The sequence below is a fragment of the Mugil cephalus genome, chromosome 6 (genome assembly GCF_022458985.1).
Source record: "Mugil cephalus isolate CIBA_MC_2020 chromosome 6, CIBA_Mcephalus_1.1, whole genome shotgun sequence".
Classification (NCBI taxonomy): domain Eukaryota; kingdom Metazoa; phylum Chordata; class Actinopteri; order Mugiliformes; family Mugilidae; genus Mugil; species Mugil cephalus.
Genome location: NC_061775.1, coordinates 22232717 through 22258988, shown reverse-complemented (window position 1 = coordinate 22258988; position 26272 = coordinate 22232717). Strand labels below are relative to the sequence as shown.

The following is a 26272-nucleotide window of genomic DNA, read 5'->3' as shown; positions in this document are numbered from 1 at the left end:
GGCCCTTCCCCTCAACCCACAATATTAGGAAGGTGGTCATAATGTTAAGCCTGATCGGTGTATAGAACATATTTTATTTTAGGGGTTATTTAACAAATGTTAAATCCACGGCCTAAAACTTGTCCTTTCATTTCTTATTGAATACATTAAATGCTTTGGTTTTGGGTTTAAAACTTTTCCACCAGCCTCAGCTACAGTTAGCGTCAGTTAGCATGTTAGCATGCTGACGTATGAAAGATTCACAAAGGCGACTGCAGCGTGTCTGGAGACATTCAGTCTCGTTTTGGTTTAAAAATTGCATTGCTCAAAGTCGAGAAAAGACGAGAAATGGAGAAAATATGCAAAGTTCTCCAGCCAGATGGGCACTGGTCATTGGTTCTCAACCCAAATATTTTGCCTGTGGCTCTTTAACATGAAGTAATACAATACATCCTTATGAATACCGTTACAATCTGATGTTAGGTTTGCAGAGTTCAGTGTCTAGTTAAAAAAAAAAAAAACAATGCTCATTGAATGTAAACCCTGTGCAAGAACGTTTAATTGACAAAAATAGTGAAATAACAGATTACAGCTCAAGTTAAAAAATAAAACAAATCAAAGCAAAGTCTGAAGATTTCACACACCTGCAACCCTGTGGATACTTGTTACGTACATGTACAGGACACAGACATCTGTCCTGCAACTTTTAATACCATCTCTGCTTATATTATAATTTATATATATATATATTTATGGTTGCACATATCTTCCAGCTCAGGTATAGAAACATGTTCACAGACGCTCTAGTGGTCCACATTCACATCTACAAACAGAAAGTGATCGTACTGTTAGACTTCAGCATGTGATTTCTTCAGATTTGTTTTTTTTTTTTTTTTTTTCTTTCTTAGTAAGGCATGGCCGTGTGGGGAGCACAGTCACTCCGGTCGCTACTGTGGGTGTGAGAACCAGAAACCAGAGGGTTCATCCTCAGCAGAGGAAGGTGAGGTCGCTCTTCCTGCAGCCCACCTGACAGCACAAGGTGGTCAGCACGTTGTTAATGTCCCGTTTGGTCACCTCGGAGCTCGGCCCCCCGAGGCTCTCCAGGCTGCTGTGCTCCCCTGTGGGCAAACCTGGAACAAGGAACAAGTACGACGGATGAGAAAACTTGAGAATTATCAATTGCAAAACCTACCTCTTTGCACTATTAGCGCCACATAAATCCTTTGCATAATGTCAAATACCACTGAGGTCAGGGTCTGTGAACTCCACTTAATGCGACTGCCTATAAATCCATTCTGTTTCCCTTTAGCTTGATTGATTAAGCACCTTTTGACAGTTGTTTCCGAGCGCGTAACTGATGAACAGCCGTTCTCAGATCGATCCGGCCCAATTTACGTCCCCGCTTCCCAAGGAAACCGAATGTCTGAGCTGATTAACTCCGCGCCATTTGTCTTCTGCAGTGTCACTTTACTCTTTCTAATCAGCGCCGCTGATACGCTAACCCAGTTTGTTTCGTGTGTGGGACAGACTGTACGGTACAAGAGTGAGGCCTCCTTTGGAACAGCTTTTAATCAGTGATATGTGGTGGTCTCCTCCTCCCCCTGAACACCCACTTCAGCCGGATCATTAACGGTACACGCAGCCGTGTGGTCAGGAAGGCAGTGGAGTGACTCAAGGCACTACTGACTTTAAACCAAAAACCTTTCAGTGATTTAAGTTGCAGTGCTAACTTTGAGAAAGTAACTCACAACTGGCCAAAGACATGAGATCGGAACTGACAGAAAACCTGGATACCTGCATTTAAATAGGAGAGGACACTGAAAAGAAACAAGCTGATATGGTAGAACATAACGCTACTGACTGACACTAATTCTGCTTCTGTGAAACGTGTAGATTTTTATCCCGCAAGGGAGAAATTCTCATTCTCACAGCAGCAAAGACATTCAGTAATCACACGAACAGTGCACAGAGTCCACATATGGGTGGACTAAAGAATAAGAAACAAGAATATAAAAAATGTAAAAGAAAAATAGGATTAGATATATTACAAACAAACAAGGCAGCATTCAAGTAAGATATAGAAAATAAGTAGGCTTATGTACACTATCGGTTAAAAGTTTTTTTATTGAAATGCATGCAGTTTAATGTCTCATTTTAGTTAAAGTTAAAGCATGAAGTTAAAGCATAAACCAAACAACTGAAGTTAGAAAAAAAAAAAATTAAATCATGTAATCAATATATAACCCAAAATATATTCTAACTATATTCTAGACACATCAAAATAAATGTAAACACACTTGTGATATTCTTTCTTTCTAAAAATGGAAATCAAATATTTTTCTTCATAATTTTCTTGCATTAGTTCCCCGAAGTGTGTGTCACTTGTAGGGAGCTTTGCTTTCACTTTTCTGTCCAGTTCATGGGCCATGAAGAGACTGGGCCATGGTCCACTCCATGTTTCCAAGCTTTCCATCTTGTTTTTATCCTGAGGTAGTTCTGTTATAGCCTGGTCTAAAGGTTTTGGGTCATTATCTTGCTGTAGGACGAAGCTTTGACCAACTATAGCAGAGGATGCTGCATGCTGGACTAAAACTTTTGACCGGTAGTGTATGTGCACACATCTGAAGGATGCAGACAGTGCAAAAATGCATGTATAAATACATGTGCAGATGTGGATGAGAAGGAGCATTATTAAGAAACTGCTCCTAATGTGTCATCTTCCTAGCTGCAAACTAAATTTATGCACTTTTTTCAGGGATTAATGAATTAAATTGTACAGGTGTTCCTAGTTTTAAACCTACTTGAAAGAAATCAGCATTTCAGTACATTAACGTGCACTCATTCACTCCTGCATCTCCTGATGCGTGACACCAAGAAGCGTAAAAGTTCTCTCACCATCCATGTCTGGTTCGCTTAACACCCTCCTCCAGCGGGAGCCTCCGCAGGTGTACACCACGGCCCTCAGGAACTCCCGGCCGCACAGCTTCACCGCCTTCACGTCTGCCCTCACCTGGCCCACGCACGCCACCGCACACAAGAGCAGGGGCAAAACCACCAGAGCGCGCATGCTGGATGTCTGACTGTCCCACTGCAGCTGTCCCGTGGTACTTTCCTGTCTTCTCTTTGAGCGTCCTTTCAGCACGGCGAACCAGTCATTGACCAACCGCTTGCATCTCCCCGCGTTATATAGCGTCCACGTTTCAGTCCATCAGCGCTGGGGATCTCTCCACCTCCCTCCAACCGGACCTTAGCCCATCCCACACACACACACACACACACACACACACACACACACACACACTTCTTATACTTCCTGTTTCCATTTTCAGCCGTCCAGGAGAGACCTACGTCCATAAGCCTTTTACAACCCCCAGCTGACAATCACATTAGATGAGGTGCGGCCTCCCCGGCCTCCCCCTGATTACCTGATTTAAGGCCGTGATTGCACCGGCCTCCACTGCACCGCGCCTCTAATTGAGGGATGCAAAGTGATTCCCCCTGCAGTCAAACAGATGTTTCATCTGTTTTACGACACTCTGATGGCCTGGCTGTCTGTGGCTTTACTGCGGCCCGGGCCGCGCGAGAGGAAAAAAGTCAATGTTGACAGTCCATCATGGAGTCATTACGGCGCAGCTGATGATGCGATGCGATACTCGGCAATGACATCTCAGCTCGATCACTGACGCTGGAGGTCCCACTCAGGATGTCTGTGAAATTATATTATGTTTTGCTGGGGATGATGTACGGTCTTCCCTGAGGAGGGAGAAAGAGAGATGAATGCAACAATTAACACGGCCTTTTTCGCCAAAAACATCAAGACGACGCGCGCAACAAATAACTACACTGTGAATTCTATACGGTCACAAATGCGCATTAATATACCCTGATCCGGCATAACATTACGACCGCCTTACTAATATTGTTCCGGTCTGGCCTCGTGCCTCCAGAACAGTTGTAACTCATTAGAGAATGGACACAGGCCTTCTGAGGGTGTCTGGCAGCAGGATGCTATTAGTCGGGGCCTTTGGGTCCTATGGGTCGAGGGAGGTGTCTCTGTGGATCAGGCTTTGCTCCAGTGTATCCCACAGATGCCACAGGTCAACACTTTGTGCTGTTCTTCATGTTTTTTGAGTTGTTCCTAAAGTGTTTTTTTTTGTGTGTGTGTCTGTGTCAGCCTGCATCCTGCTGCCATCAAGGAGTGTCATTGCTACGGTGTGGACGCTGGTCTGCGCTTGTGCCTTTTTTTTTGACAGTCGGGTTCATTTTTGTTTCTGCTTCTGGCTTCACTTTCAACAGCGGCAACGGAAGCACAACAGTTTCACCGATATTTTGACGCAACTGCTTGTACCCTTGATCCTCCTCAGTTGACCTCTCCTCCATGTGCTCCGTCCCTCTTGATCCAAAACAAATTCAATTCCAATCACAGCTCTTGCAGCCTGTGTCACCGTGACGCGTGGTTGCATTTCTGGGGAGGATGCACGTCAGGGTCTGTGCTGTGCATCAAATTGACGCAGAAGCATAAACTGTGCACAAGTAACATCCGGCAGAATGCCAGGTTCAGAAGTTTCCTTGGAGAACATTGAATTGTCACAAGATGCTTATAGCTGACTTCTTCTGTCAGTGGTTTTAATGTTGTGGCTGATCAATGTAGTATATTCTTATCAGTTTTTCTAGGTTTTTACATTCAAAAATGCATTCGGGAATGATATAATATGCAATAGACAAGGATTGTGAATAATTTTCCAATGATAATAATCCATTTTATTTAGGAAGCACCTTTCAAGTCGCCCAAGCACAGTTTACAGGAAGGAACAGATGAACAGAACAACGGCTAGAAACATCAGGAAACATCATAGCAACATTCAAGAAGTGACAAACAGCATGAATAAAATAAAACTTTTGAAATGCTGAAGGGAGAAGCAGGGTGGCATTGGAGTTAAGGGTATGAATAAATGGTGCATACTCCATTAATTAATGAACGTTTCCCGCACTAACTCGTCTTTCGTTGCTTCTGCCTTCAGCTTGTTCCACGCGTGTGCACATTTACGATTTTCTGCCTCACTATCGGAAGGAGTTTCTGAAAAATACAATGAAAGACATTTGCGTTTGCACGACAAGAGATCCATTTGTTGCCAGTGGCGTGCTTCAGAGCCCAGAATCAATGCAGTAAGTGGCCTTTAGATGCCAGGTGTGTTTGTCATGAATTGGCCCGTAGAGACTGCTGTCAACATTTCTGTCAATACGATCCCAAATCTGACTCTTTAATGCGTGTTTATCCTAAAATGATTCAAGCAAACCCTAAACGGCCATTAGTGTTTTCCGTAGGTTATTCCGTTAATCTATGAAAAGCGTCCGAAGCTCTGTCTGTGTTTAGGTGATGGTTTCCAGATTCATACTTTATTGTCCCTGGGGCGGGAAATTTGCTTTTACAGTCCATACACACAGCACATATAACACCCAGTACAAATCACAATATCACAAATAGCACACCGGTTACATGAGAGACATGACCGCGGGAAGGAAAAGCCCTCCACCTTGTTTGCGTCTGTTCACGGCTGCAATCAGAGCGACTGCTTCTTTTTGTCGTGATGAACTGGTCTAACGTCACTGATTACTGACACACTGACCCCAAACGGCACGGATTTACCAAGGTGAGTGGAAAGGTCGATGACGTAACAAGATCCCTGAAATCAACCGCCGTTGAGCATTTTGCATTTTGTGCTTTCTTGTGTATCTGACGTGAAAAATATGAGATAAAGTCTAATCTACTGCTGAGTCAAACTGGAGACATGCGTTTGAATTCAAACAGGATTTTGTGCACAAATGCAGCAGACGTGTTCAGCACAGGCAGACCGAGCAGCAGCTGTAGCCAAGCAGAACATGTTCCCCTCCGATAATGGTGGGAGGTAATTACCTTCTATCAAATTATAAAGCTCCTACATGTTTTCCTGTGCAGTATTCCCAACGGTGAAGGGCAAAGATCGTCATTTAAGAATTCGAGAATCGGTGGAAAGTCAAGACTTGAAGGTAATGTGGTGAATTGTAGGTCAGGATTCTTACACCGAATTTCTGGGAAAACTCCCGAAGACATGATCAAGATAACAGGAAGATTAGAGATAAAAATCTGTCATAATGGGATTGGTCATGTCTCACGGAGACATTCAGTCGCCCTTCTCTCTGGGAACTGAATTTTACAAAGACAGCACTGGATTAATGGATGAAACGACCCTAATTGGTTCAAGGGGACATCAGTGTGCGCGTCTTCGGTCAATCTGAAACCATCAGAGTGGACGACGTCCTCCACGGCCTTCACCTGTAAGAGGAGAAACACTCTGCTGCGTTTACCACGTGAGCCGGGCCATCAGGTGCATGTGTACCATCGCCTTTCTGGGAATAATGGTTTAAAACTGCTGACATAAAACAGCTATAGAGCCAGGGGTGGGGTGGGGTGCTTTAACACAGATGGCGGCGTAATGTCAACAAAGGCAAAGTTAAAGGTTACAGGTGATGGTATAGAACATTCAATAAAGACTCATCAGCATGGAGCACTTTGTTTACAAAGTAAACAATTAAAGTGAAGAAGATGTACAGCAATGTTGTACTTGGGGACGATTTGTACTGAGAAGGTATGTTCAGTACCACAGATTTCATTTCCGATCCGATACCGAGTAAAATTCAGGCCGATATCAGCGATACCGATCCGATACCGATCCGTTACCGATACGTTATGTAAATGCACCCCAATGTCTGGTAAACCTGAGGGGAAAAAAAGTGTATTGTATTTCAAATCATAATTTCATAAAGAATTCTAGACATCAGAGTCATTTATTCCTAATTTGTTCCTATTTAATCTCTCCATTAGTTTGGGGGTCCTTGGCCTGAAAAAAGACCCCTGTTTTAGGGCATAAAGACCTGGAAATATCAATATTTCAGTACTTTTGATATTTCGTTATTGTAGGTTGTCGCCAGTATGAACATCCCTTCTGTTTTGTTGTGCATAAATATTCATGAGGGGATCATTTAAGGGTCAATTACTTACACGTACAACAGGGATTCCTTCATCACAACATTTTATTGCTTACATTCATTAGGATTTAATAACATATTGGTATTTTTTTCCATTTCACATGTGTTTAAATTCAAAGTGAGTGTGTTTATTATTATTATTATCATTATCATTTAATTCATATATAGCAGGTGCAGTAGTGAGCTGAGAGGACGTTCCTCTGGACCAGGACCATGAAGCTACATGAAGACATGGGACTAAGTAAGTATGTGTGTGCAATCTTATGCAGACAGTACGAAGCAGTGTAAACTGTACAAACAGTGTAGATAAACAGTACAGCTGGGCGCATCGGTGTAAATATCGATAGCATCGATACTATGCCTGGTATCTGATCGATACTAGCGTGATAAGATCGATACTTTTGTTACAGTTTCTCTTCAACACATCCAGTAAATTGATCCTCACAGAGTTCATGCAGCTTCTTTCCAAGTCTGTGCAGTCAGGAGCTTCTCCATCCCTTAATGTAGCAAAAGGGGGGATACAGACAGACTCTGATACCCTAGCAGCATCGCACAACTGGCATTGATGCCGTTTTTGAAATGCGTTCTTACTCGAAAGAAAAGACAATTACATAGGATGCAGACCTACTTCTTTGGTGGGAAATGAATGAGCCAACATTTATTTATATATATTTATTATTACATTGTTAAATAAAATATTTGTCCTGTGTTTTATCATAACCAACGAACCTAAGGCAAAATTATGAAGTTATTCAATGATCGTCACCTTCCAATTAAAAAAGTATCGGATCGATACCAATATTCCCAGTATCGCCCACCCCTAACAAACAGTGTCATACAGACAGTGCAAAACACTTGGGAGACAATGCAGTTATAAAGAGACACTACACAAAAATAGAGAGCAGCGCCGACTAATGAGACTGACAGAGCATGAGTTAGAGAGGTCGTAAACATTTGACTGGTTAACAGCATAATGCGTGCAGACGGCTGCCAGGTTATGAGTGTATTATTGTGGTTGTGAGTGAGTGCGTCTATTGCATGTTCAGTTTAGACTTCTTTGTCAAATTGACCCTACACAAATTGAGCCGTAGTCTGACATGCACCTCCCCCCAACAAATATGACTACGCATAAGAGCTGTGATTGGTCCATTTGGTAGTAGAGTGTCTCCGGCTGTTTCTCCATCTCCACAGTTTTGAAAGTGATCGTTTTGGAGGAAAGGTAAACTGAGGACGACTCGTCTTTGGGGAAATTTCAGCGACTTCGACTTTGTTGAAAGTGAAGCAGGAAGTGGAAACACAAATGACCCTTCACGCAGAGAAATGCAACGCAAATTTGATGTAAACATGAGACTCTAGTTAAACAAAATCCAAAAGTTTGAATAAGTTTGACACATTTTAGGTCTCAAAAAGAGGACATGTCCGGGAAAAAGAGGACGTCTGGTCACCCCAGGATAAGTATAAAAGCCTACGTCCATAGGTCACCTATGTACCTGCAGCACTTTAAATGAACCTTTACTCACTATGAGGTCAGAGTGACCTCAAACGTCCTCAAGTGTTAAAGGCCTCTAAAAACTCACTTGGTCTATAAAAGACCAACACACACACTGACTTACCGACATTAGATACATTTAAAAACCACAGGCGGAAGTGCGGTGCCACTCTGCGCATTAAAAAGACATGTTGCCATTTGAAAAAAATACTGAGAACAAATTTAAAGAACACTGTTAAATCCAGAGCATCCGCCCGTCCCGCTGTGACGCTTTAAAATAACTGGACGGATCATTTCTTCTCTTTGGCAAAAACAGCATTTTTTAAGAACTTTTACAAGACAGGTGTGTAAATACATAGTATGACTCAGTGAGGAAGTGGAGTAATATCAATACCAGATGGCTCATTAAATTAGTTTTCAGGCCATTGCACCTTTTATTTCTTCGCCGCTGCCTCTGCCTTCCCTTTTCACAAGAAATGTTTTTGGTTTTTTTTTTTTTTTTTTGTTTTTTTTGTTCAGCTCCGTCAGGTCTGAAACGTTGATTTTACCAAAACAGGATGATACAAAAGTAAATTTTAATGCAGTTTGTTAACTTTTTGTTGAGTGTTTTAATATTGAAGATCAATGCATTTTAAGGTTTTAGTTCTAGAGGAGCAACATGTATGGTGGTTCCACGTGCCACGTCTTTAGGGAGATATTTGTCTGAAACTCATATTTTCAGGTTAAACAAAGGAATAAAGTCAAAATCTATATTTCACACTGACATTGTTACATTTAGACTTGAACTGTAACAAGAAAAAGTTCATAGCATTTAAGACAAGTAGAAAGTTTTTGATTTCGTCACTTGATCCAGAAAGATTCAAAGGTTTTTATTGTCAATTCTTGATATTTTCATGATATATAGAAGAATAAAAAGGAAGTTTCTCGTTCAGCTTAAAAGAAGCAGTCTCTATATATAAAATAGACACTAAAATGTAACATATAAACTCAGCTTAGCTTAGCCCCCAGGAGATGCACAGGATGTAAGCGAACGTTGCATGTGAGCACAAAATTTCACAAACAGCTAACAAAGACTGAGAAGTTATTTATTATTATTTCAGTTGTTTCAATCTTTTCACGTTACAGCAACAAACACATGTTGAACAATAACTGATCAACATAAAGACTAATGCCAGGACTTTTACTCACAACACAACAATTGTTTGCTACCACATCTATAGCAAACCACTGGGAAGGTGATTTGCATGTTTTTGGTCCTGCTCAAGTAGAATATTAATTCAGACTTGGGGTTTTATTTCTGTTTCATCAGATTAAGTGAACATATTCAACCGTCCTCTGTCTTTGTCAAGTAAAAAATGAAGTGGCAGCTTGCAAATGTTCACGTTTGACAAGGAATTTGTTGTCAAATGAAGAAAATGTGATGGAAAAATGACACTAAATGAAGCATCATACCATCGTCGCTGTGGCTGAGCCAGAGAAAGCAGAGGCAAACCTGGATGGATAAATGAAATGCCGGTGATAATATTTAGATGCAGAGGCAGCAGATCTATCCGGTATACACCTGGGGCCAGTTCCACCGCAAAATGAGATGAACTAAGTAGATTATGCTGCATCTCTTTGCTTCACTCTGGTTTTCTGGAAATGCTCACTCTGGAGCCAGTGAACATAAAAAGAAAATCATATCAAAACCTGTTAAGAATGCTCTTAGCAGTCAGATCTCTGGACTCGCTCCATTAAATGGTCAAAAGAGCACACAATAAAATAAAAGTAAGGGATAATACCCAACGAGGTGTCCATCATCAGAAATTAATGAATGACGCGGAGGCGTGACGGCTGCTTCCGCAAAGTCCACTTATGAAATAAATAAATATTAGGTAAATTATTAAGATGTTAATGTTGTTTTTTTACCATTTACATCATACGTTTTTCACAAGAAGTGGCTGAGCGGACTATTTAACCTGGCTACATTGTATTCTCCTTCCTTGGTCGACTGGACAGAGGCATAAAACAGACACAAAATGTGATTAAGAGTAGTGGCAGTGTAGCTCTCAAAGTTGATGTCCATGTTTTTCTGAGCCGGGAAGCCTCTAAGTGTTTTCACTGCCCATTCCGTGGTTTTCTTTGTGTTAATCTCATCCTTATTGTCCAGTTCTTCCGATGTCACCTCCTTGTGTGTTGCATCTCCATCTTCTTTTCATATTCTCTTCTCTCTTTCTCTTCTGCTGCATCCCAGTCTCCAAAATGATCAAATTCACCAAATAGGTTAAAGTTAACTATGAAATCACTCATTTTTTTTGTCAACTGTATTGCGGTTGCGATAAATAAACTGTGAAACAAAGTAAGTTCTGTATTTCTGTTGGCACGGTTACCAAAGCGTTTGAGCCAGCGCAATCATTTAGAACTGTCATCAGGTAATTTGACCGGAACGTCTTTATGGGTGTCCATTATCACTTTATAATGTTCACACCACAGCCAATCAGAATCTAGCATTCACTCGGACCATGGTATGATAGATAGTAAAAAGTATCTGATTTCTTTTATAGGTTTCAGGGTTTCTATTTTCCATTTTTGCGACAGAAGCCAAGAATGACGACTGTATATCTGCATTTTAAGTAAATTTTAATAGGATTATTAGCAGTGTTTATGCTCTCATTCTATAAACACAGCTCTGAATAATAGGAAGTGGTTGAAAATATGTATTTGGAAACAAGCAAACAAACACAGTTATCTTTCAGTCAATAAATAATCCATTGCTTGTATCATTTTGCCCCTTTTTCATTACTAACTACTTTTATTTATTTTTTTATCTTTTATCTTTTTTATTATTTTAAATCTCCTGTTCAAGGTTTCTTCCCGTAAAAAGAGAGTTTTTCTTTGCCACCCTCGCCTTCATCCTTGGTCTAGAGGTTTTTATGCCGGGTTTTGTAAAGCGTCTTGAGACTATTTGTATTGTTATTGGCGCTATATAAATAAACTTGAACTGAATTGTCCCTTAAACTGTTTGCTCTTGCAAAGCTGAAAAATACTCCAATGTGGCATAAATAACACGTATCTATTTTATAGCCACAAAGAATAAAAATACACTTGTTTATTATATTGTTTATTTTTGACCCATTGTTCAAATTAATCCGCTTTCCCTGCTCCTGCCGCTGCGCATGTGCTCCTCCGGGCCGCTAGGTGGCGGTGTGAGGCAACGTTTCCCACATTCAGCAGAGGAAGAAAATCAGCATGGCGTAAGGCAGTGGCCACCTTCAATGTTTCTGCAGAAAGAAAAACAAAATAAATGCCGCTTTTTGTGTATTCGCCTGTGCAATCTTCTCGGACAAACCAGGCTGTAGTTATCGGTCGTTCGTAGGTGAGTCTGTTCATGTTCGTTCAGACACGCGTTTATTACAAACGTTTGTTGACATTTGTTAGACAGAGCTGTCAGTCCTTCACCTTAGGTTATTGCATCGCGACTCATTTCAATAAATAAAAAAAAATATATTGTATGTATAATATATTAAGGAAATGAGACGTCCTTCACTTTATCTGTTCTTCTGTTCTATCTGTTTATCTGTTGATATCCTATGTATTAGCCACATCCTTTACACAATTTGTCGTTATTTCTTGTACTAAAAAGTACAAAAAAGTACAAAGTACTATTCTTAATTACGAACATGAATATTTATAAGATGGAGCAGAAAAATTCCCGTCACATTTGATGTCAAAATATGTTCTTTATTACTATATTGCCAACGTCCGACCCCAACTGTTCTGACTAGACTACCCATGCTGACTACTCTATTTTCTTTTCATTTTTTGACCACATTTAATCTTTTTAGAGTCTTGTACTTTTTAATATTTTTAATGTCTGTTCTGCATTTTAAACTCTGTCTACTTCACTTTGTATGGAGTTCTTGGGTGTTTTGTAAGGCGCATATAAATAAAAATGTATTATTTTTATTGTTATAATTGTTCATTTAAGATATGAAAATAACAAACACTCATATTTAAAATGCTGCACGCAATGAAGGCTATGAAAAAATTACTTTTTTTTAATAATGCTGCACGCAATGAAGGCTATGAAAAAAGTTTTTATTAAAATTAAAATTAAGTTTTAACTGATTTGTCGTCTTTTCTCAGAAATCTCATCACACTTGGACTGACCATGGAACACATAATTCATCGGGTTTGGCGGAGACCCTTTACCCACTTCCCCAGGACGCTGATCCTTCCAAAGAGGAACCATTCAGGCCGTGCCGAGCATACGCCCTGCACTCCGTCGGCACGGCCGAAGCCCGCGCTCCTCATGTCCCGTCTCTACCAGTCTTCAAACCTGTGTGATGTGGGACAGGACGGCCGGCTCTCTGCGGAGATGACGTGCAAGAGCCAGAGGCTCATGCAGCAGGCCGGCCTCATCCATCCATCCAACCCAGGGTGCTACTACTACCTTCCTGCCACCGTTCGCTCCATGGAGAAGCTGGTGAGTTAACATCTTCTGCTTATCAGAGCAATGTATTTCAGGGAAGTTCCCATCAGTGATTAGTTTTGCCTTATCCGTGCCTTGTTAATACTCTTTTTGTTTTGCTCTGGGAACATGTATGAGGAAAAGAAAACAAGGACATAGCGAGATGACAGATGAACCACATGCCCTAGATGATTTAAATAGTTTATTGTAAGACATAGTATGAAGGTCTAATCCATTTAAGGTGTATTGTAATTAGTTGCATAGGTTGAGACCAATTATTTCTTTTCAGGTTAATTTTTTAAATTCCAGTAATCTACTGAATACATGAGCCCAGTAGTGGAATTTTATTTTATTTTATTGATGAAATATTGTTTTCCTCCCAAGACCCTTGATGTTTATATTCAGTGTGACGTCCCAGTTTTATACAGCTGGAATAAGAAATGTTATCGAAGAACTCTTCAGGATTTTCAGTTTGGTTATCTTTAACCAACAGGTGAGAGTGATCGACCAGGAGATGCAGGGGATTGGTGGGCAGAAGCTTGACATGCCCAGTTTGTGCTCAGCTGATCTCTGGAGGTTAACTGGTCGCTGGGACCTGATGGGAAAGGAGCTGTTTCGTCTGACAGATCGGCATGGAGGCGACTACTGCCTTGGTCCCACTCACGAGGAGGCGGTGACGACTCTCGTCACTCACCAGATCTTCTCCTACAAACAGTTGCCCCTGCTTCTTTACCAAGTGCGCATTTATTCAACCTGTTATTTGTATTAGCATCTGTTGTAGTATGCATCAGTTTTGTACATGATGATCTCTTTTTTTATTCATTTTATTTTTTACACAGATCACCCGCAAATTCAGAGATGAGCCGAAGCCGAAGTTCGGTCTTCTTCGAGGGAGGGAGTTTTACATGAAGGACATGTACTCGTTTGATGTGTCTGAAGAAGCAGCACATCAGACATATGAATCTGTGTGCCAAGCGTATAAGCAGCTCTTCGCCCGGCTGGGCCTGCCTTGCGTTCAAGTGCAGGCAGACACAGGAAACATCGGCGGCACGCTCTCCCATGAGTTCCAGTTACCAGCAGATGCCGGAGAGGACAGGCTACTGTTGTGCGGGAACTGTTCCTTCTCTGCTAACGTAGAGACCGTCTCATCAGACGGAACCGACTGTCCACAGTGCAAAACTGGCACACTGGTAGAATCGAAGGGTATAGAAGTAGGTCACACCTTTTACCTGAGTAAAAAGTACTCCGAAATATTCAAAGCAGAGTTTAGAGATGCCCAGAACAAGATAGTTGTTACTGAGATGGGCTGCTATGGTCTTGGGGTTACCCGAATTCTTGCTGCAGCCATCGAGGTGATGTCAACAGAAGAGGAGATCCGCTGGCCGGGTCTTATTGCCCCTTACCAGGTTTGTGTTATACCCCCCAAGAAGGGTAGTAAGGTGGACGAAGGAACGGCCCTAGGGGAAGAACTTGTTCATGCCCTGGGAGAGACTCTGCCCCATATGAAAGGTGAAGTTGTCTTTGATGATCGTACACAGATGACCATTGGAAAGAGGTTGAAGGATGCCAGCAAACTGGGCTATCCATACGTTATCGTAGTAGGACAGGGAGCTCTAGAGGAAACGCCCAAGTTTGAGGTGATCTGTCAGCAAACAGGTGAGACAGTGTTTCTCAGCAAAGACGGACTGCTAGATCTACTGGGAAGAGTGGAAACTGTGTGACTCTGAATGTGGAAATAAAAAGATAAATAGATTCTGTTCTGTGTATAAGGTGGTGGACAAATATGAAATTGGATTTGTTGAAACTTGTTTTTTTTTTTGTTTTTTTTTTCACAATAAACCTGGGATATTTAAATACATTTGGTTAACAGTGTAACCGAGGAAAGCTACAGCTTGTGTTTCAGTCTTTCATGTGCTCATGCAAATAAAAACATGAGTCTACATGGACGAACTGAAATCATTATGGATGCTAAACACTGGAATTCGGTGGAAAATAAAACAATAAATTCCAGCTATGGAAGAAATATTTTGATCCTAATCCTAATTCCTAATTAGTAAACTTAATTTGAATAAATAGAGTAGTTATGGTTCGAGACAAAACTACTTAAACAATTGGAAGTTAAGGATAAAAATTAAGTGCTGAAAGTTGTTCCATTTTAAAGATGCATAAATATATTATACATTAATAGTCACTTCCCAACCAATAATAATCAATATTGATAGTCATGGAAGTATTCTATGCTTGTGTGTTTTGTTTTTGTATTTTAACACATAAATACCACAAATGTCATGATTTTAGTTCCTCAAATGGGTTTAGCAAAAGAAGCATTGTAAAGATCTGGGTAACATTTCTTTTGGTTGTCTACATTTCTACTAAAATAATCATCAGATTGATCCAAGATGAAAACGTAATAATTAGCCATAAGCTCCAGCTCAGAAAACATTAACGAATCAGCAAAATAAATCTAATAATATGACATTCAACCTAAATATTTTTGCTGTGTGGTTTACCTGAGTGAGCTTTTATTGAGTGGCGGAACCAATGTATCGGAACAGAGTTTCCGTACGGATCTTTATTTCCATGGTACCGCTCATGCACATGTGTAAACAAGGCGACTTCTAGAAACAGTACCGCTTTAAACCTTAAATCCCGCTGACATTAAGCTGTCATCACGATTTATACACGATTATATAACAATAAAAACTGCGTTTAAAGATATAAAATAAAATATAAAAATGGCGTCTTCGGCGATGCAAAGTGACAGCGACGACGACATGGACGAGTTCATGGACAAATTCAAGACCCAGAGATATAACAACGCCTTCAGTGAAAACAACTGGGAAGAGGTAAGATTACCCGTAGAAACTATCAGCATCAGACAGATTTATTTCTACCTGATAACGAGCTGTGCCATTGTATCAACTAATTAATTGTTACTGTTGTTAACTAGCATGCAAGCTTGATGTTTCTGTCCATCACACAGGAGTTCAATAAAGTGCCCATGTTCATGAAATCAGCTCCAGAGGAGATTGATCCGAAGAGTTACCCAGAGCTGTCCTGCCTTCAGTCCATTATCCACGACGAAGACCGGCCTCCAGAGGGTGAGCGGACCACAGCTTTGACTCTGCTGCATGACATGCCCTCATAAATTAGATAGATAGATAGATAGATAGATAGATAGATAGATAGATAGATAGATAGATAGATAGATTCTATGTGTATAATATACACATAAAAATGTGTCATATGTGCAAGATGAGCATACGTACATAACTACAATATATACTATGTAAACATGTATTAATGTATGTATATATATAAACACACATACACACAAAATAGGATATAATATATTGCATAGGTATAATATATGCATATAAGAACTTGACGATGTAAGATATACTTGAAGTGCAAAAGTTATCATATGTTTGCTTCATCTTTGCCGTAAAGATGCATTTTCCCCACAATTGAGGTTTAACTCTTAAATCTCTTATTATTCTAGCCTCTTTTTTTGCAAAACAAACAAACAAGCAAACAAACAAAAACAGCGGGAAAAAAAACGAACTTTTTGGAGCTCGTGCATGCTCCTGGTCTCTTTCGAAAGCCAAAACTCTGACATTTCTATAACAAAAGTCAGAATCACTCTAAGTGGTATTTTCGTTGCACTCAAAGTTTGCACACAGTTAAAAAATTTGAAGTTGTTGGGTGCGCCTGAATTGTTTTGTTTCGAAAGAATGTGTTGGTTGAATCCTATCATGACTTTTATCAGTGAAATCAGAAGAAAATGACATATTGCATCGCGCAGCATTTACTCAAACACAACTCGTGTACAGAGCTCTGATTGGTTCGAAAAGCTACTGCCGTCCCATATACGACCAAGCGAAATGCTGAAGAGTTAACTCTGCGGATTGGTTTGTCCTCAGTCAAAACTGGGTTGTGAATGTGAGAAACCCATTCTTCTCCAGAGCAAGCGAGGAGCCTGAAAGACGAGGGAAATGCATTTTTCAAAGAGAAGAACTACCAAAAGGCCGTGCTGTCCTACACGGCAGGCTTGAAGAAGAAATGTGGAGACCAGGAGCTCAACACTGTTCTTCTCACCAACCGAGCAGCTTCACACTTCTATCTAGGTAAAAAAATATCCCTAATATGGGTTTAAATGTGAAGCTTCTTACGAAGGATCGCACTGTGGTATTTGTTTTACGATGCGTGTGGTTTTCTGTCACACAGGTAACATGCGATCTGCACTGAATGATGCTGCAGCTGCGAAGAAGCTCAAGCCAGACCATCTTAAAGCCCTGATCAGAGGTGTGTAGTACACAGGTTAATAGAGGGTTTTATTCATGTCACCCACCCCTCTAAGGATGTATATCAACCAATAGATAACGTGACAGCGTTCAGAGATTACAATAATGACAGAAACATTTGCTGTGAATCTTTCTCTTTATCTTATGGTTCTGCAGGTGCTCAGTGTTGTATACAGCTGCGAAACTTTTCAGAGGCGATGCAGTGGTGTGACGAAGGCCTCAAGGTCCATCCCACTGACAAGAAGCTGCTGGAGCTGAGAGCGACGGCAGACAAACACAAAGTGATTAATGACTTTTGTAAATTCTGCGTGAAGTGTCTGAAAAGAAGGCTGTGTCTAAGTAAATCTTCCTGTATGTTTAATTCCCCAGAGAGCAGCGGAACGGGACGCCAGGAAAGCCAAGGCCAAAGAAAAAAAGCTGCATGGTGAGAAGGAAGCTCTTCTTGCTGCGATAAAGGTGGGTGTCATATTAACTTTCATAACCAATGAAGCCGTGGAAGCGTCTGTACATATTTGTTTTTGAAAAGCACCAGTCCCCCTCTGAAGAATTGCTGTTCCTCCGGGGTTTATGTGTCTGTGATCCTGGGAGCTGTGTTGTCAAGGGCCGAGCTGTATGTTAGAGAGAGTCTGGCCAACTAGGGAATGGCCCATCTGACCTACCCCTGCTATGCTGGTTGGTCCTGAGCGGGTCACGTGTTTCATGGGCGCCATGTTTGCTACATCTAACCAGTATTAACCCATAGAGAAGTGGCAATAACAGAGAATAAAACTGGATTAAAAGTTAAAATATGCCACAGTGCTCAGCTTACAGCTCCAGCACAGGATCAGGGAAACTCCACCGTTTCCCCGGTGAACGAAAACAGAACAAATTATAGGAGCAGGTGATTAAAAGCAAGAACTGGACGTCAGCTGATTTCTCCTTATTATGTGAGGTAAATGTCAGTGTCTCTTTTTGACATTTGATAACATTTTATATAGGAAAAGTAAAGTCATACCATCATTAATGTACCTTGATCTCAAAAACGCCCAACGCGGCTTTACAAATGAATGAAGTTTGACGTTAACCAAGACTCATGCTAGTCTCATGCTAGCCTCATGCTAGCTAGTAATCTAGACTAAAGGCTTAGAAAAACAGCAGCTACCATCATATATACTGTGAAACACATGCGTACAATTTGTAATTTATGTCCATGTAGAGAGACAAATTTAGTTGACACGTTATTATGGCTAGCATGCGCATGTTATAATGATAATACCAATGATAATACTAAATAGCAGTAAGACTAGTTTAAGTTTCACTATTTCTGAGTATTTCTAATTTTTCTGAGTAATTTTTAATTTTTAATGGTAAAGGTTAAACATGGAGGTGGTAAAAACAGCTCTGTGACTGATGAGGCAATTAGGCTACAAAGCATTTCACAGGCTCATTTAAGATATTTAAGGTAAGAAGATGCTGGGATATTTAAGTGAGGGCCTTTCACATATTGACGTTGGCAATAACATTTACAGACCCGTTAATATATATATATATATATATATATATATATATATATATTATGTATATAATGTAATAATAATAATGTATAATATATATATATTTAAACATAGCACATCCGCCCTATAGGGTTACACTGTAGAATCTTCCCTCCGATGTATCAAACATGGCGCCTATGATTTGAGTTGGCCAGACTCTCTCTAATATATGACTGGTCTCAGGTATACTAAGGCAAATTGGTCTCGGGGGAGGGGCCAGGCTAAACCTTGATGAAATCGCCCAAAGAGAGTCGCTGCCGGCCAGGCCAAACGACTTAGGAAGAAGAGCTAAAAACTTTATCTAGTCAGTTGAATATGACACAAGTCCCATCTGTGAACTCATCTCATTGTTTGTGAAGTGTCCAGCCTATTATCAGACCTCTCTTCTCCGCAGGATCGAGGCATCAAGCTTCAGCCTGTGAATTCTCGTCAGCGTGGTTCAGACAGCGAGGATGAGGACGAAGGCTCTCCCGCAGCGATAGCACAGCTCAGCCTGGACGGCCTCAGCTCGAAGGAAGTCACCGGGGCTCAAGTCTTCCTGGACGAGCAGGGCGCCTTGCAGTGGCCTGTTCTCTTCCTCTACCCAGAACATCAACAGAGCGATTTCATCTCAGCCTTCTGCGAGAACACCTGGTAAACTACTCCTGCTTTATGGCACCAGTCCTGACATATTGATCTAACAGTCCAGCCACACACATTCAGCTCAGTCTCACAGAAAGTTTTTTTTTTTTTTTTTTGTAATCGTAGACAATTTGTGATTTAAATCACTCCTGTTGTTTGTTCAGTTTCATAGACCACCTGGCGGCCATGTTTGAAGAACTTCCACCTTGGGACGCGGACAGAAAATACCTCCCAAAAAATCTGCAGGTTCGTATGTTGCGTGTTGTAGGTATGTTGACATTAAACTTGCATCAGCTGAAGTCGTGCTACCTTTCAACCGCGCAGCAACAAAGCATCAGGTTGTGTCGCTGTGATTCTTTTGAATCTATGACAATTAAGAGAATATGTGAGTCTTCATACCACACACTAAGTACTTCTTTTTTTAGCATACCTTAATAGCTTGTTCCCAGTGTAGTTATTGTTGTCCAACCTGCCTTTGTGTTGTGTGGATTGTTGTCTGACTGCACGGTTGTTTCCTTTGCTCATTCCTGTGTGAGGCCAGCTGTTCCTGGTTATAGTGCACTTCCTTCATAATTCACCGCAAGAATTCATGGAACATATGCGTCTTTTCTATGTGGACACCTGTGAACATCCAATGGATCAGCTGTGCAAACATTGGCAAAAACATTGAGTGACAATAACCACTCAAAGACAATGTTTGACTGTCTTTTGTAGCTATACTTTGAAGATGAGGAGACCGAGCAGCTCTACCAAGTTGACCCAGAGACATCTCTTTTAAAAGCATTGCAGCATAAAAGGTATACTAATGTTTTAATGATGTGAATATGTGAATGGAAACTGTTTAAAAAAAAAAAAAAAAGCCAAATTATTATAAACCAAAGAAGTTCCTGCTGATGGTAAATGCCTCCTAGCTAAGAAACACTCATAAAAATGTTTTAATTACATGACCTATATCTCTTTGTTGGTTGTCTCATCTCGTCATTGTGCGTCATTTAATATTTCCTTATTTTAACTTCCTCAAAGCTCATTTCCTGATTCGCTGATTATCTTTTGTGTTCTGTCAACAGGTTTTTTGTGAAGGCAGGCACTCCTAGTTTCATCCTGTTGGTAAACGGCTCCTCGTTCTCGAAGCAGTTTTTAGTGGGAAAGAAAGTGCATAAATTATAAAAAAAAAAAAAATAAATTACAACAACCAGAGCAACCAGCAGAAGTCGATGCATGAAGCGGACGCCAGTGTACGTGAATATAAAGCATGAGATTTCTTAAACTGATTTACTTTGAATTGTTTCTTTCTGTACAGATGTAAAAACTGATAAAAAAAAAACAGACATATTTCTTATTTGTGGGTCTTAATAGATGAGTAAATGAGTAGTCAAAAGTATGAATGCAGTTAATGTCACCAGTGTAAGCAAACATGGAGAGAAATAAAAAAGACTGTAGAGCCTTGTTATCTGACGTTGTCTTTAAAATTTGTGCCTAAAAATTACTGAAAACTGAATTTTTCCCATTTTTTCAGGAAAATTAGCTAATATTACATATCTAATATATAAAATAAGTGCATCTCTAGGATTACAAGTTCATTTCAGCACATAATTATAGTCCATCTATCCCATTGTTGAATCGTTTCCAAGGAATGTAATGAAGCTCACTGTAATGAAACTATTCACAGTCGGAGTGCGTATGATGCCACTCGTAAAACAGGGTTGTTGTTGATCATGAGGATGGAATTTTCTTGCGCCCCAACATTTGAATGCAGCATTAAATATTTGTGAGATCCTCTCTAAACATACTTGTACAATAAAAGGAATGGGTCATCCATTTAAAATAAATAAATTCACAAGTCAAGGCATTTTTCAGAACTTTCCATCACACGCTGCAAAGAGAAGTGAAAGTGTAAACGGTCCGGGAACAATATGTCTCTCTGTTAAATTATTTATTTTCGGCAATTGCCTGCAAGCAAATGTGATTATGAGTCAGAAACCAGTTCAGACAGTTAAGAGTGGACCAGCTTTTCCAGCTGGGTAGTTATACTTCCTGTTACACTGATATACTTTTGGACAGTATAAAAAAACTTTGAAAGGAACTCAGGCATGAGTTTCCTTCAGCTATTTTGGGGTTTTTTAATCTTCGGGATCTCGGTACAGATTTCTGCGCGTGTTTTATCCGGTTCCAGCATCCGATTGTAAGTTGGTCGGAATGGTTGTTTGTCTTTTTGTTTTAGCCTTGGAGGGGATGTCAAGGATGTGTCCCATCTCTAGTCCTGGGTGTTAAGTTGGTGGAGTGGCTATGCTATTTATCACTTATATTAGTGACAAATAGATTTGCAGTAGGTTTTAATTGTTTGGGGTTTCCACATGTGATTAATAGTTTAATATGTTTCTCACTAGCAGGATTCTGCAGTTTCTTTCTTTTTTTATAGTTTGGTAACACTTGACATGTGCAAAATGCGAGTAATGTGGCTCTGTATGTACATTTCAGCATTGAAATCCCACCTATTATTGAACAGGTGGGATTTATCTGTCTGAAACTAGTGTCTGCGGACTTGGAGGTGCCTAAGACACGAATACAACGATGAGACACATTGACAAGGATTTAATCATTTTTATTATTGGTTGAAAAAATATTTTTATTTGCTGTAAGAGGAAAGCTAAGACATTGAAATTAGTATTAAAACTGCAAAAGAGACTAAAAATCACTTCACAACCGATCTTAATTTTCAGGTCAAACTCAGACTTGTTATTGTTTTGACTTTCATTCACTGTAATTACAAATACTTGTCCCTCACACACTGATGCCAACACATATATATCTGGTGAACACATGTCTAGACCAAAACAAACAGCGGAAAAATCCAATTAAATCTCCACAAGTCTCATTGCTGAGTCACGACGACTGAGTGGGTCACAAAACCAGGCGCAGGCGGATTCGTGTTCATCACCACCACTGGAGGAGGCTGCATGTTGTAAACTGTCTGGTGCTGCATATTAATGACGGTGGGTGCTTTTTCGCGATTCTTTAACTCGCGATGCATCTGACACCAGGCGCACAACTGGCAGAAACAGGCGACGGCGATGTCCTTACAGAGAGATCCCTGAGGAGAACAACAGGAAAACATTTTTTTTTTTTTCATAATTTTCTTCTTTTTTCTCCCAGGTAATTCAGTTGTATATCTGCGCCTCACGAGTCTTACCTTGATGCCGTATCTATTTCGCATGGACGCCCTCATAGACAATACTGCAGGAGGAACGCACAGAGGGAAGCCATAGAGCGTTCCCGTCCAAGCGCTCGCTACGTCACATAAGGGGAGGCAGTAGTTTTCTCCAAATCGTCCTGAAACAGTGCAGGCAAGGCAAGGGCAGCACCAGAAACCATAGCAGCCTGGAAAACACAGCGACGTGTAAAGTCTCTCGCGTGGTATCTGTAAGGCACCGGATTCAGAAATGCTAATTTGTCAAAGTTTGTGACTCTTACAAGTGCTTGCATCCTCAAAGCAGTCGCACAGACCACTGGTCCACTCTATGCGATCAGATTTTGCTGCCATTGGATCTTGAGAGCGTGGTGATCTCGAGGAATTATCCTGAAAAGATTTAGCAAAAATGATAGCACCGTGGAAAGCTCCTATACTGGAATATGACATGGAGAACTTAATTCATGCGGTTTGGACCATGCTGCCGAACTTGTTCTCAAGAGGATGAGGTAACTGAGGACACAAACCTTCAAAACAGCTAAGTTGAAGTAATGTTTGCACATTATGATGATGATGATGATAAATCGGCATTTTCCTGTTCAGTTTCAGTGGTTTGGGTGCCGTGCTCAAGGAAGGGCACTTAAGTCATACAGTAAATTGGGTCACAAGTCTGAAATTAGGGAATCACTAATCCACAAGCTAGTTTACCAGCATTACTATGTATTTTTATTTTTTTGTTTGAAAAAAAAAATAAATAAATTCCTCTACTTATCTTAAAAATTAATCATTTTTACATGGAACTGAAAATGATAAACTGAAAGAAAGTTCTGCTCAAAGTTTGCTTTTGCAGGAAACTACAATTATTATTGTATGGTTAGGGACTAATGCTTTTTCTAAAAAAAATCCAGTATTTTGATTGAATTAAATATATTTGAGTATGCTTTTCTGTTTCTACTTAAAAAAACAAGAGCACTGACAAAAGTCCAGTTATACCTTCAAAATAAATATAAATAAATATATATATATATTAAAAGGTATAAATGAACTTTTCCACTGTGACAGACAAATATTAAGTTAACTACTGAAATAAACCGAGAGGTCTTACCTGGACACCTTCTTGTTGGCACCTCGGACTTTCAGTGAATGAAAGGATAAGCTTTGGATCAGGAGTGGCATCTCGTCCGTGACGAGCGACTTAATGCAAACAATGCTGCAAAACCTGAAACTATGGGCTAGGAGAAGCGAAACTAAAAGTGAATAAAAGAATTTGGATTCCCTTTCTTCTCTAATTAATGTGTCTAAATGAGTTCATTTGAGTAAATGAACTGAAGTGTACACTTGAAATGTCAAGCTTATGGTTTCTTAGTAAACACAGTCAGATATTAAAAGGAAAACATTTACCTATTTTAATGTGTTTGATTCCACAGTTATTCTAATTTCATTGTTCTTATACAGGGGAAAAGGTTTAAATCAATAAAAATGTTTCTCATTGGAGCTTAGGAGCAAGTTGGGGCTATTTTCTTTTTATCTTTCATTCTGAAGCACTCCAGGAATGTTGTTCTTGGCTTTTCAGTGAGAGATAACAGGCCTGGAAAGTGATGCACTCTAGTTATTCAACTCAGTTTTGTTTCATGCAGATTTAATTCATTAATACACGGGATAAGATGTTAAATCCCTTGTGCCATGATCTGAGGCAAAACTCATTCAGAAGCCTAGAAGACAGTAGACAGCTACCAACTAGCAACCAGCAAGAAGACAGCAGCTAACTATCCTAGCCAACAGCAGCAGGTAAGAAGTGATGGGACATGCAACCAACACCTCTCCCCTTTGCCAACATGTAAAACACTAAAAGACACCGGCTAACTAGCCTAGCCAACAGTACCGGGTAAGAATGAGAATGAATACAGATTCAAAAGCCATGGAGAGTTTAACTGTTGTGTGGTGTGGTGGATAGCGCAGATGCCTCACAGCAAGAAGGTTCTACGAGAGACTGGAGATCTGTCCAGGGTGTACCCAGCCTCTGCCCCAATGACAGCTCCAGCATCCCCGGGGCCTCCAGAGGAAGCATAAAATGAATTAATTTTATATGGGGACTGACTGACTTTGGCTCCCTCCAGTGTCAATATTAATAAGAAAGAGAAACTTTTAAAGATCAGTGAATAAAACTGAATGTGATGAAACCATACTCCTAGTTTACTTGCAGGGTGTTATCCTGGATTCAGCACCTGACAAGAACAACCAAAATAAAAGACAACAGGTTTGGACTTAGGTTTCGTCTGTATCAACCAGCTTCTTGTATTTGATGACAGTTAAGGCTGTTCTCCTGTCAACCTACAGAAGCAACACTACAAATATCTGATCACTGACGGAGGTGAGAGGGGGTCATGCAAAGTGTAGACTTCTCAACACATATTAAACAGGAATTTCCTCCTTGTGGCTGTATGCCGGCTAGTCGCAGTTTGCAGATTACATCAATGTAGTAAAGATGGTGTGATGGCGTGGTGTTGTCATTGTTTGGGCCAAGGTGGTTTTAAAAGGTCACGTTCATGAGTTGAATTATGGTCAGTAATGTGTTGTAATGTGACCATGGCCCTCAAAGCACCAACATCTAGTGGATCATCTCTTCAACAATAGATAGAATTGTACGGATGAAGTAACTTCACACACGGAAGTAACTTCACACACGGTCTCAGAAACTTATCCTTGCTAATTCTCCTTGTCAGAATTAACTTCTTGGTCACAGAAAGTATGTATTGTCCCAGATTTATTTTCACAAGTATATCTGTACAAAACATTCAGGTAAGTATTCCATAACATATCAGCATTTGATCCCACTCAATCATGTACACAAATACAAATGATCATTTTAGATGATTGTCTACCAGCCTCTGACATAATCTGATTTTTTAACTACTCAAACCAGAGGAGGCCGCAGAGTCTGAAAACAAGGTAAATAACTCGTACTACTACTGTATCATAAGATGTCATATATTAGTGTTTTGTGTCAGCCATACTACCCTGTAAACCGAGGTTTGTCAGTAGAGGGCGCTCTAAGTAGCTGATGTCATAAATATATCTATGAGTTGATGCTAACTGAGCGTGAAGACGTGGTAGCTACAGACCAGAGCCCTTGTGATCTATTAGGGGTGTAAAGATACAGAAAAATCACGGTTCGATGCGGTTTTTGAGGTCGCGGTCCGGTTCATTTTCGGTACAGTGTGAGGACAAAATGTAAAACGTAAATTTGCTTGTTGCTTATTTGCATGTTTATTATTTGTAAACCATACAGTGAGTACAGAACCAACTCACACTTTGGTGGTGCTGTTTCAGGTGAATTATGTTTGTTTGTGGTGTTGCCAGAAACGTACCCAATCTGAGCTGAGATCTGAGTGTCGCACACCGCCCTCATCTTATCCACTTGTCTTGGATCATGGATCATTTCAACTTTAGTCGGTAAGTGAATTTGGAGTATTATTTGTCTATTGGGTATCAGTGTCTAACATTGCTAATGTTAGCCTGGTAGCTCAAGTTAACTATCTAATTAGCCAGCTAATGAATTAGCCTTGGGCTAGCCTTCCGACGAGGCCCCGGTTTGTTATCGAGGCTAACGAGAGGCTAACGGGAGCTTGTGTCACTTTGAGGTTAAGAAATATTGCTCCACAATATAACGTATGTGTAGCGTTT

General features: G+C 40.4%; 4 protein-coding genes across 4 annotated transcripts; 2 read left to right on the top strand and 2 right to left on the bottom strand.

Annotated features, from left to right (window-relative positions):
• Nucleotides 1-520: 520 nt before the first annotated feature.
• insl5a (insulin-like 5a) lies at nt 521-3146 on the bottom strand. Its single transcript, XM_047587559.1, has 2 exons — nt 2875-3146; nt 521-1109 (listed from the first exon to the last, which is right to left on the bottom strand). The coding sequence occupies exons 1-2, from the start codon at nt 3044-3046 to the stop codon at nt 967-969; spliced, it is 315 nt and encodes a 104-aa protein (XP_047443515.1). The 5' UTR covers nt 3047-3146; the 3' UTR covers nt 521-966.
• Nucleotides 3147-11710: 8564 nt separating this feature from the next.
• pars2 (prolyl-tRNA synthetase 2, mitochondrial) lies at nt 11711-14798 on the top strand. The gene is made up of 4 exons (XM_047587915.1): nt 11711-11849; nt 12620-12959; nt 13438-13680; nt 13784-14798. Exons 2-4 carry the CDS (start codon nt 12645-12647, stop codon nt 14663-14665), a joined length of 1440 nt encoding a protein of 479 aa, XP_047443871.1. The 5' UTR covers nt 11711-11849; nt 12620-12644; the 3' UTR covers nt 14666-14798.
• Nucleotides 14799-15505: 707 nt separating this feature from the next.
• Nucleotides 15506-20856, top strand: ttc4 (tetratricopeptide repeat domain 4). Its single transcript, XM_047587916.1, has 10 exons — nt 15506-15790; nt 15928-16045; nt 16910-17071; nt 17172-17249; nt 17405-17529; nt 17618-17704; nt 19175-19413; nt 19566-19647; nt 20116-20198; nt 20469-20856. The coding sequence occupies exons 1-10, from the start codon at nt 15680-15682 to the stop codon at nt 20566-20568; spliced, it is 1185 nt and encodes a 394-aa protein (XP_047443872.1). The 5' UTR covers nt 15506-15679; the 3' UTR covers nt 20569-20856.
• Nucleotides 20857-21982: 1126 nt separating this feature from the next.
• Nucleotides 21983-23784, bottom strand: LOC125009564 (cornifelin homolog A-like). Its single transcript, XM_047587627.1, has 4 exons — nt 23694-23784; nt 22873-22978; nt 22592-22779; nt 21983-22492 (listed from the first exon to the last, which is right to left on the bottom strand). Exons 2-4 carry the CDS (start codon nt 22940-22942, stop codon nt 22274-22276), a joined length of 477 nt encoding a protein of 158 aa, XP_047443583.1. The 5' UTR covers nt 22943-22978; nt 23694-23784; the 3' UTR covers nt 21983-22273.
• Between the last annotated feature and the right edge of the window lie 2488 nt (nt 23785-26272).